This window comes from Neovison vison, chromosome 10 (genome assembly GCF_020171115.1).
Source record: "Neovison vison isolate M4711 chromosome 10, ASM_NN_V1, whole genome shotgun sequence".
Classification (NCBI taxonomy): domain Eukaryota; kingdom Metazoa; phylum Chordata; class Mammalia; order Carnivora; family Mustelidae; genus Neogale; species Neogale vison.
Genome location: NC_058100.1, coordinates 11,821,177 through 11,833,561, shown reverse-complemented (window position 1 = coordinate 11,833,561; position 12,385 = coordinate 11,821,177). Strand labels below are relative to the sequence as shown.

General features: G+C 41.5%; 1 protein-coding gene across 1 annotated transcript in view; it reads right to left on the bottom strand.

Moving 5' to 3' along the window:
• RAB3GAP2 (RAB3 GTPase activating non-catalytic protein subunit 2) overlaps positions 1–12,122 on the bottom strand; it is a 97,435-nt gene extending 85,313 nt beyond the window's left edge. The window contains exon 1 of the mRNA XM_044266809.1: positions 11,933–12,122. Within this exon, the coding sequence (XP_044122744.1) occupies positions 11,933–12,047 (115 nt within the window). The 5' untranslated portion in view covers positions 12,048–12,122. The remainder of the gene's footprint in view (positions 1–11,932) is intronic.
• Between the last annotated feature and the right edge of the window lie 263 nt (positions 12,123–12,385).

Below are 12,385 nucleotides of genomic sequence, written 5' to 3'. Positions count from 1 at the left end.
AAAAAGCAACTACTTCCTCACTGATTAGTCATTTGACTTTTCAACCCTGAACTTTATACCTGTCACTGAAGATGACTATCGTGAACTATCTAGAGGAATTGATAACATAAGCACCAACTGTTGTTCTTATCCTGATTAAGTTCAACGTTTTGCCTGAATGTGTAAAACCACTCACTGACTTGAACTTCAACGTGTAAAATGTAACTACACCTCCTTCTGGAAAGAATTTTTTCCCCTGAAGAGATCAGATTACACTAGTATAAAAAAAACTATTCAGTCTCTCACTTGTTAAATGATATAATCATTGAAACATAGAGAAAACACATTTTAATGCAATCATCAAAAATTACAGTTGTCTTTTTTAGGGGTATTTCCAGTGAATGAATTATTCCACCAACAAAAGCTCAAATAAGAAATTCAACTTCTGTTTTCCATAGTTCTTTTTAATTCCCAAAATATCTTATTTCGATCTGCTTCTGAACAGCCTGTCCCCATAAACTGAGTGTGTTTCTCATAGAAGAAGAACCTGAAGCTAGAAAGGAAATTGAATCCTGAAGTGGGCAATTAATTTGGCAATATTTGCTTTTTCCAATATGACTATGTCAAGATCAAAAACTAAATGAGAAACTGGAATTATTAAGTGTTAGGAAAAGGATGACTTAATTTAATCTCCATGGTCTAATAAAATATCTTATTAGCACAGAAGCACATCCATTTCCATTCTTCTGAGACAACAACAACAGAAAATGTACTTGTTTCTGTAAGGAGAAAGAACCTCTAGAACTTACGACTTGTAAATAATTAAAAAACTTCAACAAATCTTACCTGGCTCTCCTTGGCCAGGCAAAGAACCCATCACTTACTAACCCAAAGTAAAAAATAACTAAAGAATAGAGAAGCTGCTTCTTAGTTTCTTATGCCTCAGAATTATTAATCTACTTCTAAGGAAGTGGGAAAATATAAATTTCATATTAGCATTTTCTTTGCAGCACATAAAAATATATAACTATCTAAAATGAGGCCATCCCATTTTAGGAAACAGAGCTTCTTTCAAGCCACCATCACTAAATCATACTAGATCTTAAAGGCCCTTTTAGTTCTATTTTTTAAAAAATTTTATTTATTTATTTGTCAGAGAGAGAGAGAGAACACAAGCAGGCAGAGTGGCAGGCAGAGGAAGAGAGAGAAGCATGCTCCCTGCCAAGCAAGGAGCCTGATGCAGGCAGATGGGACAGGATTCCAGACCCAGCTGGGATCATGACCTGAGCCGAAGGCAGCCGCTTAACCAACTGAGCCACTCAGGCGTCCCAAGGGCCCTTTCAGTTCTGGAATTCTAACGATCACTGTTGTCAAATAAGTGACCTCTCGTATCACATAACAAAGTATGCCCTAATAGACAATTCACAAAATGACAGAACTGAAAAGTTCTAAAAAGCTCTAAAAAGTTTATAAAAATAAACATGCTCCCTTTGGCCAAAAACCTAAGAAATCTTTAGACCCACCTTAACAAAAGCAACAAAACAAAACAATCCATATAAACAATGACATTTAATTGTCTGATTCCATGTTCTATTTTGTTTCTTTTAAAGGACTAAAGGCAATAATATATTATATTAGAAAAAAACTGCATCCTTTATAATTGTTTCCTACAATGCCATGTTACACATGTGTATCCAAAGCAGCAGAAAGAGATGAGCATTGCTAACAGGGTAAGTGTACACCATTATGATATATGGGTGAAGGTATGTAAACAATGCTAGCTATTTTGGTACTTTCTGCATATTCTAAAGAAGCCAACTCAACACTATTATTTAACCCATTCTAATATTCAACTAGTCTCTGCGAGAAAACTTTCTTCATATTTAAATTCTTCAAATACCAGCTTAACTTTGCTATTACCTGCTGTTTTTTAAAAAAAATACAGATAAAGCCTGACAATAATCTATCACATGAGAACCATTATTCACTTATCAGTAAAGCAAAAGTCAAGGGAACTGATAACACAGAATGACAACATACATAAATGGGCATTTCTGTTTAACATGGATAGGAATGAACCTAACGAATTTTTAGAGTAATCTGGCAACTGAAACCAGCATTTAAAATGTGAATTTCCATTATTCGGCAATTCCAATCCTGAAAATGTACATATAGAAATACCAATATCCTGGGCACCTGGGTGGCTCAGTTGGTTAAGCATCTGCCTTCACCTCAGGCTGTGATCTTGGAGTCCCAGGATCGAGTCCCACATCAGGCTTCCTGCTCAGTGGGGAGTCTGCTTGTTCTCTCTCTCTCTCAAAAAATTAAATATCTTTAAAAAACAAACAAACCAATATCCTACATAAAGACATGCGGAAGGATGCTTGTTGGAGCATTTTCTTATAGCAAAAATTTTGGATACGATCTAAGTGTTCGTTGATAGGGAAATAGTAAAATATAGCCTGGTAGAGTCTTCATTGGAACACTGCACAGCCTTTAGAAAGAATGCTACAAAGTTGTATATACAAACTGGGAAAGATGTTGAAGTTATATAATTAAGTACACACACACACACACACACACAGTACCAGAATACATATTTTTTTAAAGATTTTATTTATTTATTTGACAGAGAGAGATCACAAGTAGGCAGAGAGGCAGGCAGAGAGAGAGAGAGGGAAGCAGGCTCCCTGCTGAGCAGAGAGCCGGATGCAGGACTTGATCCCAGGACCCTGAGATCATGACCTGAGCCGAAGGCAGCGGTTTAACCCACTGAGCCACCCAGATGCCCCCCCCCCAGTGCTTATTTTTTAAGAGTAAGATAATAAAAATTAAAAAATAAATGCCCAAGCAACAGGTCTGTGTGTTGACTAAGCAGAAAGTCTCAGAGGATCTCACCATAGCAGCACAACAGAACTTTCTTTGATGATGGACGTGTTCTGTATCTGTGCTATCCAGGAAGGTACCCACTAGGCATATGTAGTCAATGAGCACTTGAAAAGTAGCTAGTATGACTAAGGAACTGAATTTTTACTTTTATTTTCTATGAAACAGAAATTTAAATTACCACATATGACTAGTGGCTACAGACTAAACAGCATGACGCTGTTTAACATGGGTGGTTTCATGTCTGATTTTTAAAAAAAGCCATGCGATAATGAGTAACTAAGTCTCTCTTGACCTTCTCTTCTGGGCAGTTTATATGTGAGACGTAGGTTCACACGGTACAAAGAAACATGACCTGTGTTCGAAAGACTGTTTCTGGTCTTCTTTTCAAAGGAGAAATATGGGCATGGCACACACTTTAGGATTCAAGGATTCATTGAATCAAAGGATTCAATGATTCCTTTGCATGAGGAAGGTTCATTTAGGGTCTCTATAGCTCCAAGTGGTATTATCATAGCAGTCATCAAAAATTACTTGCTGTCTTATAATTCCAGGATTGTCACTTTAAGTAAAATCAAATAACGCCTAAGGAATACCAACCTAAGATTACCCCCTTCTGGAATACTGCAATGGCCCCCCCACTGGTCATTCTGCTTCCACATTCTCCCACCACTCCCAGCCATTCTTTCTTTGCTGACATAAAAATGTCTCCAAAATATTAACTGGTTATCCTATTTCTCAGCTCAAATTCCGTTTTTATAGATTGCCACTGCTAACTCTAGCAAGTTTCAAGCTCCATCACCATTGTTACTGCCTGAGTTCTCTTTACTTCTGAAGGTCCGCATCTGACTTCTAGAAACATCTCCCAAACAGTCACCTACCTCCAGCTTTGAACTACCCAACCTATTCTTTTCACAGCCACCAAATCCATCTTTCGTTTAAAACCATCCATGGCGGGGCACCTGGGTGGCTCAGTCGTTAAGTGTCTGCCTTCAGCTCAGGTCATAATCCCGGGGTCCTGGAATCAAGCCCCACACTGGGCTCCCTACTCAGCAAGAAGCCTGCTTCTCCTTCTCCCAGTCTCGATCTTGTATTCCCTCTCTCGCCGTCTCTCTGTCAAATAAATAAATAAAATCTTTTTAAAAAATAAAAAATAAACATCAGTGGTTACCCTCTGCCAAATAAAAAATAATTTTTTTTTAAACCATCAATGGCTACCCTCTGCGGATAGCAGAGGTTCCTAGTAAACTGCAAACAGGTTACAGGTTGAACCAAGATATTAATCCTCTCATCTTTTAAGACAGCCAGGTAGGGCCTGGGGCTACTGGAAAGCAGGTCACTGCCCACCATGAGTAGCTTTATCTATTTTGTATGACCAATCTCTCCATTGCCGTATTAACTGACATAATTTTTTTTAAATATACAGATTTTTTTAATATTTTATTTATTTGACAGACACAAGCAGGCAGAGAGAGGGGGAGAAGCAGGCTCCCTGCTGAGCAGAGAACCCGATGCAGGGCTCGATCCCAGGACCCTGAGATCATGATCTGAGCCAAAGGCAGAGGCTTAACCCACTGAACCACCTGGGTGCCCTTAACTGACATAATTTTTATTATGTTAAAAACATAACCTAAAATTTACCATCTTAACCATTTTTGAGTGTACAGCTCAGTAGTGCAAAGTATATTCACACTGTTGTGAAACAGATTTCTAGAACTTTTTAATCTTGCAAATCTGAAACTCTATACCCATCAAATAAGTCCCCTTTAGTTCTTCCTCCTAAGTCCTAGTAACTCCATTCTAGTTCCCATTTCTATGAATTTACTTTCTTTAGTGGAATCATACAGCATGTGTCTTTTTGTGACTAATATTTATCACAGCAGTGTCCTCGAGTTTCATTCCCATTGTAGCATATTGTAGGATTCCCTTCCTCTGTAAGGTTGAGTAATATTCCACTCTGTGTGTGTGTGTATGAGTGTGTGTTTATCCATTCACTCAACATAAACATTTGGATGACTTCTACTCCTTGGGTTTTGTGAGTAATGCGGCTATGAACATAGGTGTGCAAAGATCTCTGAGACACTGCTTTCAACTCTTTTGGATATATACCCAGAAATGAGATTGCTGGATTATACAGTAATTCCATCTTTTTTTGAGGAAATTCCATAATGTTTTCCATAGCAGGGGATCATTTTACAATTCCACCAACAGTGTACAGCTCCAATTTCTCCACATCCTTGCCAACAGTTGTTTTTTTCTTTTTCTTTTTTTAATGATAGCCATCCTAATGGATGTGATCGCTCATTATGATTCCGATTGGCATCTCTCTTATGATTACTGATACTGAGCATCTATTCATGCTTATTGACCACTTATATGAAATCTTTGGAAAAATGTCTATTCAAGTCCTTTGCCCAGTTTTTAATCAGTTTACTGCTGAGCTACAGTTCTTTATATACTGAGGACACTAATCCCTTATCAGATACATGATTTGCAAATATTTTCCCCCATTCCATAGGTTGCCTTTTTACTCTTGATCCCATCCTTTGAGTCATGTTTTAAATGTTTTAAAGTTTGATATAGTCCCATTTGCCTGTTTTTGCTTTCGTTCCCTGTGCCTTCTGTGTTATATCCAACCAGAAGTCATTATGAAGTTCCAATGTCAAGCAGCCTTCCCCTATGTTTTCTTCTAAATATTTACAGTTTGAGGTGTTTATGTCTGTAATCCATTTCCAGTTAATTTTTGTATTTGGTGTAAGACAAAGGTCCAATTTCATTCTTTTGTGTTTGGATATGCAGTCTTCCAAATACCATTTCTTGAAGAAACTGTCCTTTTCCCTACTGAGTGATCTTGGTACCCTTGCCAAAGATCATCTGACCATATATGCAAGGGTTTATTTCCAGACTCTAGCCTACTGGTCTATTTGTCTTTATGCCAGTACCAGTTTGATTACCTTGAATTGCTGATTTTCATTATTGCAGTTTTTGTAACGTTTTGAAATCAAGAAGTATAAGCCCTCCAGCTTTTTTCTTCTTTTTCAAAACTGCTTTCACTATTCAGATACCAAGTATATTTTTATGTGTGCTATAATGGAAAAAGAAAAAAAAAAGATTGGGAACGACTGAGCCCTATAGAAGACTGCCTTCGAACTTTTTATTTATCTATATCCCAAGAGGTTTTCAATGGTATGTATCCCTTGTACAAAAGATGTAATTTCTTAAATACAATAAACATGGTATTTTAATATAAATGTATACCATCCTTCTAAATGTATTCAGTGGATTCTATATACTATAGGAAAATTATGACACACAGCAACGTCTGTTAAAAAATGTTCTCTAAAAGTAATTTTTTTCTCCTTAAATTCTTATTTCCATTCCATTTCCTCCAAAGTGCTATTCCAATGTAATATTATTTTTATTATTAATCCAAAAACTTCTCTGCAGAAACATGAACTGAGAAAAGTGTTCTTGTGGTAAGACTCCACATATTAGAATTTTTCTTCTTGACTTATTGCAATTATTATTAAAAGTTGATAACTCAGAAAAACAACACACACATATCACAAATTTTGATGATGGACATAAAAGCAAAAATTATTAGGAAATGTCTCAGAGAGATGGATGGGGGAGTTCACGGTGCCTTGATTAAAGGGGAATTTTTTTTTTAAACACCCTGAAGCAACTTACTATAATAATATTCAGAATATGTGAAAGATGAGCCTTTAGTGAAGTGGGAAAAGGGCAGGTAGAAAACTAGGTACTTTCATAAGAGTACATGGAAATTAATTTATTTTAAACTACCTGTTTCCAATTAACCCTTGGGCAAATTTCCATGTAACTCCAAAGTATTAACTTCCATCTGATGACCCTGTACTGTATAAAATTTAAGTTCCCGACAATCTCTGCAGCTTCGTCCCTCACCATACTCTACTCTCCCACAATTTACTACTTGCAGCTTTCTGAACCCCATCCTGTTTCACATCCCTTACTTGACCATTTTCTCTCCATCTGATGGGAGAAGACTTGGTAAAGCTGATGCTTGCTCTCCAACAACTTCCCTGACTCCCCTGTACAGCATGAATCACATTCCTTCATCCTCCAACTCTCGTGTGCCAAATTACAGGACAACACCTGTAACACTCCTTTTACATGCTTATTTCCTTTATTGACAGGAAGCTCCCTGAGGAGAGGAACCTATTTTATTCACCCTTTAAGACCACTTTGTTCTTAGGACATGGGAAGTACTCAATAAACACTAGCTCTATGAAGGAATTAAAGACTACGTTATGTCTCAGTTTCCTCATTGACAAATTTTATCAGCGAGAGCCTCTTCCAATCTTAAATTGCTAACAAAATCCATTAACTCCACAAATTTTCTGAAACTCCTATAAACGTTCCCCCCAGTAGGATCGCAAACAAGAGAAAGTTTTTCACAAAGCATAAAAAATGGGTATTTTATGTCCTTTGTAATATCCCATCCTGTAAAGTAATCCCATGATTTTAGGTGAAAAAAAAGCACAATCTGCTCAGTGACTGTATAAAAACATGACTTTAATTGATGACTCCAACATAACTCCCTGCATGCTTTATCTTCTCTTTCTGGTAAGAGGTGAGAAGGAAAGCTGCCTTACTTTTTTAGTATGTCACTAGGAAATTATTTTCTTATCAAGTAAATTAGGAGATCCACAATATTGTAATACCCATTACCTCCAAATATTCTGATTCTCCCTCTCTGTATATGTATTTCTTTCTCTGCCCAACTTGATTTTAAATATCACAAAGTTCTGGTCTAAAAATCCAGTCTCACTGGAAATTATGCCACTGTAGTTTACGTGAGGACCCCTACGATTACCCATCTCTGAAATTTCAAAGTATGAAACCAAACATTTTGTCTGAAATAGCATCTGAGTAGAAACAAGTATTAATTGTTATCATTAGTGTAAACATTCAGAAATAGTAAGGTTCTAGACCTCTTTTAAAGCCACAGAAGAGGGACACCTGGGTCGCTCGGTAAGTTAAGCATCTGCCTTCAGTTCAGGTCATGATCCCAGTGTCCTGGGATCAAGTCCTGCCTTGGGCTCCTTGCTCAGCAAGGAACCTGCTTCTCCCTCGGCCTGCTGTTCCCCCTGCTTGTGTGCGCTCGCTCTCTCTCTATCTCTCTCTCTCTGACAAATTAAAAAAAAAAAATCTTTAAAGCCACAGAAGATAGTCTCATTTCTCAATTGAAGATACAAAGTAACAAAGTCATACTGTTATTCTCCGACAATTCAAACATGGAAGAGAGTAGTACTGAGTTCTGGGTGCCCAGGTGCCAGTTATCATTCGGTCTATGCCAGCTGTCCACATCGAAATAATCGAAACAACTAATAAGCCTTCAAGATTATCATTATTGTTGTTCTGGTTTTACATATCCCCTATAAATGAGCTGGAATAAGAAATTAAAACTATATAAGCCTAGGAAGATAAAAAGATCTCATGACTCCTTTCCCAATAACCATTTATAACACTAATAAAAGTGAAGCAAAGCAAGGTCAAACACCATCAATAGGTTAAGGCAGGTCCTACATGAGTAGTTCAGTTTCTCTTAATGAAAAGCCCTTTACAAATTCTATTTTTTTTCTTTGTTTGTTTTTTAATAAAACAAGACACGCAGTGATTATGGGAATCTATAGCACTAGTCATCCCTAGAATTCCAAATACATTATTAAGAGTAGGACAAGATATTTTGATAATCTTTATTAGTAAATTAAAGCACTGTTTTAACTGTAAAATATTGATCTGGCAAAGGGGCTCACTGGTTAAGCTCTTTCTCCATTTATTTTCTATATGAATTGATGAAAGCCCCAATAATAACAATATACACAAACCTAAGAATTTGATTTGAAAGGATAATAAATTAAATCACACTTGTAAGCCTGTAAGCACATACAGCAAATTAATCCAGATGCTTAAGGGTATGACTATACACCCCCAACTGCCTAGATTGAGTTCATATCCTTAGACTAGCCTTCACTGTGTGACCTTGGACAAGTATTCAACCTGTATGTGCCTAAATTTTGGCACCTCTAATTGTGCTATACAATATGGTAGACACTAGTTGCAACTGGAACATTTTAATTAATTTAAGCTTAAATTAAGTAAAATTAAAAATTCAGTTCTTTGGTAGCACTTGCCACATTTCAAGGGCTCAAGAATTACATGTGGCTAGAGGCTACCATACTGGACAACACAGACACAGTGACAAAAACAAGACAATATGACTGAGAGTAACAAATATGATCGGCGGGGGTTGGTGGTGGCAGGAATGACTACATTAGATTTAGTGATCAGAAAAGACCTCCATGAGGTGTTGACAGCTGAGATGAGACTTGACTAACAAGACGTGGCTAGAATGCACATCTGCATACAGCCTCCAAAGCAGAGGCAAGAGCAAGGGCACAGGCCTCCAGCACAACTGAGCCTGACTGGTTTAACCACAACAAAGCGTGTCTGAAGCACAAGAGGTAAGGGGAGAGTAAAATGGGATGCAAGAAGCGGCAGGAGGCAGGGCCTCATGGGCCTTATAAACAATGTAAGACCTTCAGATTTTATATTAAGTGCAATTAAAAGCCAAAGAGTTATAAAGGGGCATATCATGATCTAAATTGTCTTTAAAAGCTCACTCTGGCTGCTTTTGGAAAATAATTACAAGAAGCCAAAGGTGGAAGCAGGAAGTTCTGTGACAAGACGGGTGCCGCTGCCCAGATGAAAGAAGAGCAGGGGAGTGGCAGTGGGCTCGAGAAGAGGTGTTGTTTCCTCTACACCCCCTGTCCACCGTCCTGGATCCACCATCCTTCACAACCTGGCCCCTTGAAAAAGTCAACTTCTTTGTTTTAGCTCCTCAGTGGCCTGTAAATATGCCTTGTGCCTCCACCAGTCCACAGAAACTGTCCTAAGGTCCCAGTCACCTGCATCTTCCCCAAAGCAATGGGCACTGATGCATTCTTTCTCACCTTAGCTGACCTCAGCTCAGCTGTAACTGCTGACGCTCTGCCGCTTCATCACATCCTCTCCTCCCCACGCTCCCTGGCATTGCTCTCACCTGGTTTTCCTCCCTTTCTCCGTCTTCTTCCCATTAACCTCTACATGACTCATAAACAGCAGGTCCTCTAAGTGTTCATCTTCAGTACTCGGTTCGCTTCACTGAATACACCATCTTGGAGACTGAACCGACCCTTCCGGCTGGTAATCCTCAAATTAACATCGCTGGCCCCGGGGGGAATTACTAACTTTTAGACCTCTAGATTGTGTTTGACTGCACTCCCTCCCTTGGACATACCAGAAACATTTCACATGCAAAAGGTCCAAAGCCTACCTCCTTCATTCTCTCGCATTAAACATCCTCGCCCAGGCCAAAGGCATTCTCAGCAATTTCCGTCATCAGCTACGCCCCCACCACCGGATGGATCTTCACCAGGTCCTGCAGACTCTACCTCCTGAATGGCTTCCCACTCTATCTCTTCCTCTCAAGTCCTGCGGAGGTGATTTTAGTTCAAGCTCACAAGGCTTCTTGGATTATTGGCACAACCTCCCACCAACCTCCCTGCTTTCCACCTTGCCACACTGCCACCAAGGCACAGAACAGGTATCCAAAAACGTGGCTGAATGCAAGTACAAACCTGACCATGTCCTTTCTCTGCTGGAAGTCTTTCACAGGCGTCCCACTACTTCGGTAGGTCTCTCCTGAGCAAACCCCTTACCACCTTTACAGCCTCATCTCCCCACACCCCCCTCTTCAGGCAGGCAGCTCTTCTTAGTTCTCAAAATGTCACCTCATTTCAGGCCTCCCTTCCTCTGCACATCCTATGACCCCTCCCCTACGCATCTACCCATTACTTCGAAGGTGGGCTTCCGTATGACCACTTCAGGGAGGGTCCGCTAGTGCCAATACATATATGTGTATGTATGGATACACACACACACACACACACACACACGTGTATCAATCACACCGATGGCTGTTAATTTTTGTCCCAGTAAACCACAGATCCTAGAGGGCAGAGACCGCCCCCCTTATTTGCTCTGCAGCACTACTGACCGGCACAGAATAAATATGCACAGATACTTCCGACTTGGTATCTTCTACAGTTAAGAAACGGGAAGGAGTTTATTTACTGGGCTTTTTCTCACCATTCCAGTATAGCACAAAATGACCAAAACGACAGTGCGGTACTACAAAACCAAACGTGCTTCAGGTGGGAAATACGAAGAAACCAATAAACACAAATGGGAGAAACGTGGGAAATTCTGAGAAGCTATGCAGTATCTAAGAAACCCACTTGGGACTTTATACTACCTGGACCAGGGCTTACTTAACACTGCTCGATGATAACGACAGGGGGAAGGCCTCTCTTCTCAGTCCAGGAAATTAACTTTTCCCGGCCGTGTTGCTGTAATTTTCGTTCCCACTGTCGATTAGCCCTCACCTCCTGGCAGGTTTTCCTTCTATGGGAGACGCTTACTCACCACCTCAGGAGTCACTCACTCGTCAATCAGACATTTATTCTCTACATCTGAACGGTGGGGGAAGGGGCTGGAAGAACGGAGACCGGGCGACGATGAACACTTTCAGGAGGGAGGGTGGCAGAAGGCCCCAGGGATGGAGGAGAGGGCGCGGGGTTGAGGCAGTACCGGGGGAGAGCGCTGACAGCTGGCAAGGCACGGGGAGGAGGATGCGATCGCCGAGCAAGCCGTGCCGAACCGGGAACGGTGGAGGGAGGGGGAGCTGGAGAGGGCACTCGGAGAGGAGGCTGGGGAGGAGGGCGAGGGCAGTGGGATCGGCAGAAGCGACAGGACGCAGGGCGCAGTTCTGGCCAGAGGGCGAAGATTCAGGAGAGAGCTGGGCGACAGGAAGACAACACCGACGCCGCCAAGGCGGACGGAGCTGTAGGACGAGGAGGGGCAGGGGATCATCGCGGTGCGAAGAGGGAAGAGCTGGGGCAACAGGCGCCCTGAAGGCAGCGGGGCGGCTAGGAGACCCGAACCCGCGTGGGAGCGGGGGAACGGGGAGGCGAGGGGCACTTACTGGGGTCCCTCCGCACGGCGCCGCTGGGGGTCTCCTCCCGCAGATGAGGGAAGAGGAAGTCCCGGGCGGCCTGGAGGTCCTGGAAGTAGCAGAACTGGACAATGGAGCAAGCCATGGCTCCGGGAACCCCGCTCGGGCACCCACCGCACCTCACCACGCCCTGCCCCCCGAGACCCCACGGCTTCCACAGCCGAGTCCGCACTGCTTTAGCCGCGCAGGGGCGGGGAAGCCAAACCGGAAGCTGTCAGCGCGCTCGGGCCTGCCGCCTCGGAGCGCTGCGCATGCGCGGAACGGCCCAGGCGCCGGGGGCTGGCGAGTCCGAGTCATGTGACCGGCGGCTGCCGGGGAAGCAACGTCGACGTGGACCCTGTCTGCCGGGTTTCGTCCGGGCTCTGCGCCTACACCCGGGAACGAACCCTTTTATTCGTTCTGGCTTTAAGCCAGAGATGACCT